The 9,470-nt window shown below is 46.8% G+C and overlaps 1 protein-coding gene across 3 annotated transcripts in view; it reads right to left on the bottom strand.

The window, feature by feature from the left end:
• Positions 1–282: 282 nt before the first annotated feature.
• IL20RA (interleukin 20 receptor subunit alpha) overlaps positions 283–9,470 on the bottom strand; it is a 35,286-nt gene continuing 26,098 nt past the window's right edge. The window contains exons 5-8 of one of the 3 annotated variants that reach the window (XR_012644784.1): positions 7,772–7,916; positions 6,467–6,606; positions 1,697–4,002; positions 283–1,420 (exon numbers count right to left, since the gene is read on the bottom strand). Coding sequence is in view for 1 of the 3 variants with exons in the window: in XM_074988741.1 (XP_074844842.1) it covers positions 3,046–4,002; positions 6,467–6,606; positions 7,772–7,916 (1,242 nt within the window). In the remaining 2 variants the exon portion in view is untranslated. Of the gene's footprint in view, positions 1,421–1,680; positions 4,003–6,466; positions 6,607–7,771; positions 7,917–9,470 lie in introns of those variants that run through there. The other 2 variants (XR_012644785.1, XM_074988741.1) reach the window with 2 other exon arrangements.

Raw genomic sequence — 9,470 nt, 5'->3', positions numbered from 1 at the left:
GGCCTGGCGGAGGAGGGAGTGGCATATGCGGCCATCCTCCACCACCAAAATGATGTGGCAGAGAGGCACCTGGCCCTGGAGGTGGAGGACCTCTGATGGAACTGGAACACATGGGGGGAGGTAGTGGGGATACACTGTCAGGTGTGTGGGGCTCTTGTGGCACTCCCCACTGCCCCTGCCCTTGCCTCCCGCTGCTTCTCTTCCCCTCAGCCCCCTTTCACCTCCTCCTCCCACCCCTGAGGCCCGAGCCATCCCTGCCCCCAAGGCCTGAGCTGCCCTCCTTCCCTGGGGTCTTCTGGCGGCAGCCCTTTGAGACCTGGGGGCCTGCCCCCTGGTCATGATGGGCCCTTTGCCCCAAGAACCAATCCCCCTGCCAAGGATGTGCCACTGGCTGCCTACCACTGCTCCCCTGTCCCGTCGGGGCCCCTACGGGGACCGCACACCTGGGGTGGGAGAGGCAGTCATACCCTATCCCTCAAGGAGGGGCCCCTCCTTTCCCCATCCATAGCCAATTATTACACCTGAGGCCTACACACCCCGCCCTTGTAAATAGTTGACCCTACTCCCTTGTGTTATGTTGATACCCATTTTTATTGTTTATATACACACAGTATCGTTAGTTATTTACACAGTACAGTTCTGTTTGGCACCTGTGTCCCTGCTCACCAGGGAGGTAGAGGGGAGCCTGTGTTGGGGGCCCGGATCAGAGGTCCCCTGGATGTAGACCCCGTCCCGGTGGAGCTGCTGGTTGGTGGCTGCTCGTACTCCTGGGGCGGCAGGGCCAGCCTGCCCAGGTGCTGTGCCCCCTCACGCGCCTCAGGGAGGTTATGGAGGGCGCACAGGTGGGCAGGAGCTGCAGGACATTCTCCACCCCAACGCTGAGGCACGTGAGGAGGTATCTAAACCGGGCCTTTAGGCGCCCAAAGACAAACTCCACTGTGTTCTGGGTGCGTCCCAGCTGGGCGTTTAAGAGCTCCTGCAATGGGCTCAGCTGCCCCATGTAGGGGCGTTGGAGCCAAGGCTGCAGGGGGTGCACCCGGCTGGCGACGAGGCGCAGCAGGATGGCAATGTCGCTGCTGCGGAGCTCCCGTTGGGTGATGTATGCGCCCGCCTTCACCTGGTGGCACAGGGAGGAGTTCCGAAAGATGCGGGTGTCGTGTGCCCAGCCAGGCCAGCCGATGTAGACATGGGTGAACCAGCCCTGAGCATCCACCAGCGCCTGGAGCACAGTTGAGTGGCATCCCTTGTGGCTGACATATTGGCAAGTGCACTGGGCTGGGGCCCTGATGGGGATATGGGTACCATCCAATGCCCTGAAGCATGGCGTGAAGCTGAGCTCCGAGAAGCCCACCACAGCGGCGTCGAGGTCCCTGAGGAGCACAAGCCGCTGCATGAGCACCTTGCTGACAGCCCCCATGACCTGCAGAGGACAGAGAGCGTGCACGCTCATGGGTGTGTCCAGGGGTACCCCGGGCCAGTCCCCGGCCACCCCCTCCCTTCCTCCAACCCTCCCTCCCTATGGCCCCCACAGCAGGGTACTCCTCTGGGAGCAGGCATGTGTATGGGTGGGGTATCAGAGTCCCCTAGGTTGGGCCCCCTGCATCCAGCTCCCCCCTCCGGGCCCCTGGGGACACTGTTGCCTGACACCCCCCCTCCCCGCTCCCTGAGGTGGCCTGGGGCCCCGCGTGTGGCTTACCTCCAGTATGATGGCCCCAGTGGTGGACTTGCCCACCCTGAATTGCTGCCCTAAGGAGCAGTAGCTATCTGGGGTGGCCAACCTCCAGACAGCGATGGCTAAGTGCTTCTCCACGGGGAGGGCTGGCCACATCCCTGTGTCCTGGCACTGAAGTAGGGAGGCCAACCAGGCACAGATCTCACGGCATGTTCCCTTCACCACGCACAGGTTCTGCTGCCACTGTTCATTGTCCCACTGTTCAATGACCACCCAGTCCCACTACTCGCTGCTGGTGGCATGGGTCCAGACATGGTAGATGGGCTGTTGGGGGCCTGGCAGAGGCTAGGGTGGGGCAGGGCCCCCGGTGCTCATGCTGCCTTCCTGTATCAGGCTGAGGGGTGCTGGGGAGCCTCCTGGCCACCTTCTTGTCAGGGCGAGCCTGTGCTGCTGCAGGACCCTGGGGTCCACGGCTGGCATGTGGACTATTGCAAGAGCAGTGACGGCGAGCTGTGCTGGGAGCAGCACAACGGGCCTCAGCAGCTAGTGAAGGGAGGGGCTGGGGCGGGGGGGCCTTTAACAGGCAGCGTGGCTGGTGCCCTGGAAGTGCTCTCTGGCTTTGCGACCCCGTCTGCGGCGTTTCCTGCCCTGTTCTTCCGGAACAGCATCTGTGCATCTGTGGACGTGATCTTCTGGAAGACCGGGCAGCTCTTTCAGATGCCACTTTCTGTGCAGACGGTCTTTTCCAGAAGATGGTCTTTCTGAAGATGGCTTCTGGAAGATCTGACATGTGTAGACACAGCCAGAGTGAAAGAGGCTAATGCCTACAAAAATTTAGCCTTTTCTTCCCAAATCTCAGCAAAGATTGAATTGTAGAAGCTGTCATGAATGTATTCAAGCTTGAACCAATTCCCAAGGAAGCCTGCAGCAGCCTCTCAAGCAGCTTAAGTAGGGGCTGGACTGAACCTTTAAATAAGTCTACTTCATTTTTACCAAACTACCTGAAAGTACTTTCCCAGGGAAAACTGGGATGACCCTTAGAATCTTTGGGGGTGGAAAATGGCTCGTGTTTATTCTCTGCTTCCTTCCTATTTTTAATGATTTATTAAATGCATAGTGAGAAAATCTTTCCAACACTCTCTAAAAATAATTGTTTTAATATATATAGCATGTGGAAAATACCAGAATAATACCGAGAGAATCTTCTTCACGCATTTTCAGAAAAATAAAAAAAAACAAATAGCAGAGATTAGAAAATCCCTCAGGGAAATGCAGTTTCTAGGTCATATCCAGACATGACTTGCATGCAATAAATACCTCTTGATGTTACAAACAATTTACATTTAACTTTTAAGATGTTGAAGGAAGCCTGTTCAGTCTTCCATTTTTACATGCAGACCCCATTGCTCTTTGAATTGCACAAGATATGGCTCTTGGTCTTCTGATGGCTCATCAGACGCCCGTCTCTTATAGAGTTTGGACAAAAGCCCCTCTTTAGTGGGCTGATCACATGCTTCATTCTCAAGTACTTCTCCATGTGATTCACTTTCAAAACTGGAATAAGTAGGTATACAAAGTCTCCCAGTATGAGGATCCCAATCTACTAAGATGGTCTGTTCATCTTCCTCTTCTACCTCTGTTGTCTCAGTTTGGCCCTGGAGGGTCTGTGTTATTGTTCTTAACTGGGGACAGTAAGAATGCCCTATTTTTTCCACACCCTGATTCACCAAATCAGTCTGCTGATCACCCAATAGTACCTCTGGTGTAGCAGCCTCCTCCGTCCAGTTGAGTTCTTTTAGCTCCTGTACTGAACACATGTCTGTAACCTGCACATCAACCTGGGGACAGTACGAACGTCTCATTTTTCTGTCGGCCCAGTCCCTCAAAGCGATCTGTGGCTCACGTAGCAGTTCTCTCGGTGCAGACGACTTCTCTGTCAAACCACATTCTTTTAGCTTTGGCACAAGTTGTTCCACGGGCCTCACATCAAATTCGTACTCTACAATCCCTTCATTCCCTTGACCCAAAGTATTGTGGAATCCAAGTTGGCACGAGGGTGACCAGTTCCTGTATTGGTTGGAGTCAGGTAAAATTTTCACATCTTTGGAAGAGTCATCCATAGGATTCACTTTTAAGGCTCTTTTCAGAGGCATATCAGCTCTGCTTTCATCACAAGTGGAACTGCAACTGTGGCTGGTCCCCTCTATTAAATCAGTGGTTTCCTGGGAAGTCTTGTACTCATCCACTACATTAAGAGTGATGAAGTTAACCAATATCTTTTCAGAAGGGATAAATACCCTTTCCTCACATTTACTGGTATAGTGCAATACCTGTAATAGAAAGACATTTTGATTTAAAAAATACAAATGCAGATACCATCTAATTATTACTTGGCATCTACTCTTAAAATGCATGATTAGGTCCCAGGCAGTAAGAGGTTAGAAAGTGAAAAATCTGGCCCACTATCTCTAAGCAGCGACACAACGGGCTGTAAATCCTCTGACAAAGATAAAGTTTTCACTTTAAGGCAAAGTGGATTCAATAATCAGGCATAACTTCACATAGGAAGTTGTGGGTTCAGACACGGGACTGAGTCCAGGGATTTGTCTTCTACTTCTGGCTGTGCCACAGAGTGCATTTGTGACCCTGAGGCCAGTTACATCCCCAGTCTATGCACCTCCATCCTTCCATGTGCAAAATGGGGAAGTCACTAGTTACCTACTCCTCACAGAAGTTGTGTGTGTGTTAACTCACTCATTAGTGCTTGTACAGTGATCCAAGAGCTTCAGAAAATATTACAGGGTTGCAAAATACTCATTATAGGATAGTGGTACTTAGGTTTCTTTTAGTTTGAGAGACATTACCTTGGTTAAAATACAAAAGAACCTCTTCCCAATCAGACTTTTTCAAACAGAGTAAGTGCAGCTACTGTAAATGAAATATACGGTGGGGTGGTGACGGAGAGGAACAACCCCAGAAACAAACTATGAAGCTGTCTTTTTATTATAAATGTGTCGTGCTTTTATAAGGTAAAATGAAAGACTAATACCACTAATCTGAGAAAGGTGTAGTGTAGCTTCAAAGTTGTTCTAGAACATTTTCTCAATGCTCTTGGTTCCTAATCTGAAATTACTTGGCTATTCCACCTCTGCATGGGTGCAGACTGCTGATCAGATGAGGTGGTTTGCAGATATAGTGAAATGGTAGCTGGGATATGGATTAATTTTCACTTGTTACTTAAAAAAGAATTTTAACCCAGATGTCAAGAGGTGGAGGTTGCAAAGATGTGCCTTCCTGGGGTTCAGCCACAACAGCAACCCTGACCTTCCCTGCATGCAAAGGCTGCTTTATACTGCCACATTGCCAGTTCTGGACTACACAGATGAACCTGGCTCCATGTAAGAGGAAGGAAGTGGCCCAAAACCAGCACAATGGCTGCACCCCTTTTGGGTTTTTGAAAGTATGGCACCCACCTGAAACACAAGACCTGGAGGAACTCTTGTCAGACTCTGCACCTCCTGCACCAACCCCTCTGTGGCCTGGCTTCTTCCAGATTTAATCCCAGCATTCTCTCTATCGCCTTCAAACCCTCCCTGCCATCCTCTGTCATGGAGAGCGAGTTATCACCACAACTGAGGGCTGGATTATGCTACAAACGTAGGTCGGCTTAATTACATCACTCAGGCCCGAGGAAAATTTCCCATCCTATGAGGCTCAATGAAGACAATTTAAGCCTGGGTGTAGACACCACTAATAGACAGAAAAGTTCTTCTGTTAACCTAGATACCATTTCTTGCAGAGCTGGGTTTACTACAGCAAAGGAAGAACACAACCACCACCACCCACTTTCATTGTAGTACATGTGTGCGCTCCAGAGCCACAGCAGCTGGGCAGCCATAGTATTTCTGGTGTAGACATACCCTTAGTATGTAATGTTTTTATGATGGTGCATTGGTATTTGTGCAAGTTGCTATAGAATATCTACAAGATAAAGTTCTGCTTTTAAGGATTTAAAATGAAACCTTCCACATCCCAGCCTGTTCTTTTCAAGATCTTTTCTTTAAAAATGGGTTAACATAATAAAATGCAAGGGACGAAATGGCAAATGGTAAATATTTGTACACAGAAATATCTTTGGACTATCGAATTAGTGGTACAGATGCCTGCTAGCAGACTACTACAGACAATCAGACCTAAATGTACCATATTTGAAAATATACTAAACTGAAAGTTAAGTAATCTACCCAGTGCAGACCACTAAATCTTCCAGAAACCTAATTAAACAGTGAACAGGAGTAACATCTAACAATAGTCCAAGAGAACATCAATATTTACTTTGGTCTCTTCTATTTAGTGATGAATTAATCCAATTAATAATTTTTGCTCATTGAATCCTCTCCACAGATCTCGCTGGGTAAATATAGAAATTGTGCCAGGAGCTTAGTAATGGCATTTGCCTCAGTGCACCTTAATGCTTGCTTATAGCAATGACCCTTTCCAAGCCTAACAGAACAGTTCTGCTTTGGGCATCATTTTAGGAAAGACTGCCGGGCAGTCACGTCTAACAGGCACAGCTGTTTGTTTTACGCATTCATCTGTATTGCTTATATTAACAACCAGCACATGATGCTCTTTTCTTGATTGGAGTGGAACTTAAGGCACTCATCCTGCAATATCTGGCATGCTGATAGGCTGTAACACCCTCACAGAAGCTTTATGAATTCAAAGGGGCTCTGCACAGGGGCAGTGTAAATGGCAGGACTGAGATCTGAATGAGTAATCAGGAGCACTTACCAGGTTAGCTGGATGCTTTTGTTTGCTGACATGAATGTATCTGTACACATAAAAGTATGCCATGGAGATAATAAGGGGAGTTAAAATGATGGGCAGAACACATCCAAATATGATTGTTACACTCTGTTCTACAGTTGGGTCTGTTAATAAAACAGAAATTATTGCATGATGTAGTTTAGTTCTTAATGTCACGTGTTGTCACAGGCTCTTATCTCACGGCTGACTGGATGGAGGATCTGAATTAGCTGCATTTAGGGGGGTTCGGCATCTGTCGGAGATGACAATGGTGACATTTGAGCCAGAGACCAAATTTTAACAATTCCATTTGTCTTTGCAGGTGGAATTAGCTAACCTAATTCATCCTCACTATGAGGAAAAATGCCTATTCATAGAACAGCTTCAATTCTGATTTCTTTCCCTTTTCTTCTGAAAAAAAATTATGTTTTCCCCAAAGGCCCCAGCACCATGCAGCAGGGCTGAACAGGCTATTGCTTCCTGTTGCCATTGGTGCAGGCATTCCCCTGTGCATTATGGACTTAAACTGGGCGGGTGTGAGAGAAAGAGCACGCACACACACACAAATGTACTCCATCATCTGTGAGGAAAATTCCAACAAAGACCACAGGGCTACTGGGAGAAAGAGAATGGAAGGTGAATGAGATTTATGTTCGGAGGAACAGCCTGCTCACAGATGAAGTACAGGTTGCACCTCCTAAAACTGGCACCCTCTGGTCTGGCAACATCCCTTCTCCAGCAAGACCAGGGATGTTCCTGGACCAGAGAACTGGGGCAGGAGGGCAACCAGCTGGCAGTCCTCAAGTGAGGGGCCAGGGCTGGAGCACCAACGTCCCTTGGCAGCCCCGTGGGGTTGGATACAGTGGCAAGCTGTGGCCAGAAGGCCAGCAGGGGCAGCCAGGGACAACATACCTTAACCTCCCCTGGTCCCCCACCTGAGGGCTGCCAGCTGGTTGCCCTCCTGCCCCAGTTCACTGAGGTCCCGAGGGTGTGGGCCAGGGAGGTGCAACCTGTAATTTCATGTGAGCCCCAGTCAGGAGGGCCACGTGTGTTTTGTAGCCAGGGGGGAAAAAAGGGAGATTCTTCAGCAGTACAATGGATCAAAGTCTGGCAGGGAAACAGAGAAGGGGAAACTTTCCAAAATCAGAACTGCCCCTTTTCACTTGTTAACTCACTATGCAGTTCTTACTGGTGCTTCTTCCTAGAATTGCTCCTGTTTTAATGGAACATGTGACGCTTCCTAACTCTGACCAAAGTTTCTCTCTTCACATGTTGCCAATTTGTACATACCTTTCAGAGTTGCAATGCACTCTTCTTTGGAGAATCTGCTGAGCAGAAATGGGGTTGTGACATATGTCTGTACGCTGACACAGTAAACTGTATTGGATTCCAATCGGGGCACAACCAGTGTATTGTTTTTAATGGAGAAGACCCACTAGGAAAAAAGAAGATGGTAATTTTTATTTCAATCCTGCACTGACACACAGAAGATGGATTTTATTAAAAACAAACAAAACTCAGGAAGAGCAACATTCTAACCATTATCATGAGCTAGAGCTTGAATGCTAATTATTTCCATTTTTCTGAACACTAATGAAAATAGAATTAGCCATTACATTATCTGCACACTTTATGTTCTACTTAAAGTAATATTCTTTAATTTAATAGACCAATTCCCCCTTTACAGAAAGGAAAGAAAATGGAACATTGCTAGCATATACTCCTAACAAGGTACAACAAAGTTACATTTAGTTTTTGTTTTAGGTAAACTCATTGAGGCCAACCTACTTCTTACAAAGCAAATGGAAGTTTTAATTTTGACTTAAATGAGAACAGAATCAAGCCCTCATGCATCTTATTGGCTTTCAAAGCTGGACCATTACTGAGCAGCATTGGTGGAGTCCTGCTAAGTTAAAAAAAGAAGAACGCTCTGACGTCAGGTGAAACAAGGCTGATCAGAATGTCTCTCCATAGTCCATTTATGGAATAATTGCTTTGCTTTGGCATTTTATAGAAACAGCATAATATTAATACAGAGCACACCACATGTTACAGAAAGACAGCTTAAGACATAGGTTCAAGTTTTACAATTTTTTAAAAATTAGGATAACGGTTTGTTAAGCACTTCTTGTTAAGCTAGGTGTCTGAGCTTGGAGGCAAATTAAAAATAGTTATTTAATACCATAAAGGATCTAAAAATAACTTTCCTATACATAAAATCATTGTAGCAGCACTGGCCAATATCTTGGCACTTTGTACTTGGCACCTAGTGATGTCCCCTTTGAAAGCTGGACATCTCTCCATTGCAATGACGTAAAGCAGGGAGAGCAAACTTTTTACATCAGGCCTCACTTTACATCCCTGCAATTAGTGCGGCTTCCACAACCTGTCTAATGTAATCCAAACTGACAGAAGTTTTGATTATGTTCGTATAAATAAAGAAGATAAGAAAATGTGTAAGAAAGTAAGTATATAGACTGTAAAACTGTATTAATCAGTATATAAATGCAAATACACATACACATAAACAGTAACATATTTCAACATCTTGAATGAGTCAGATAAGCCTGAGACCCAGTAGCAAGGATATCCATCCTGGGTATTATTGCAGAGACTGCTACTTGGAGCTCTGGTTCCACATCTAGATAGGAACAAATTTTGTTTTTTAAAGCAGCTAATTTGGAGAAAGTAGCTTCACAAAGGTAAGTAAGTAAAAGGCAAGAGCACTTCAACAGCCTTTGCAGAAAGTTCAAGATATTCTTCTTCATGGAGACCCAAAAGCTTGCAAGGCTCTTTGCTTTAAGCAACTCCACATTGCAAATGGAATTTGACAAATCTGCCTACTGTTCTTGCTGTTTCCTACAATAAATCTTAAAAGTTAAATGTAAATTGTTTGTAACATCAAGAGGTATTTATTGTTTCCTACATCTGTGTCAAAAGGATTCTGAATGCTGTCAAACTCTCCTGTTGGCAAACCCAGAGCCTCTGG

Source organism: Carettochelys insculpta, chromosome 3, assembly GCF_033958435.1.
Source record: "Carettochelys insculpta isolate YL-2023 chromosome 3, ASM3395843v1, whole genome shotgun sequence".
Lineage (NCBI taxonomy): Eukaryota > Metazoa > Chordata > Testudines > Carettochelyidae > Carettochelys > Carettochelys insculpta.
The sequence above is the reverse complement of the archived record's forward strand: the minus strand, read 5'-3'. Positions and strand labels throughout refer to the sequence as shown.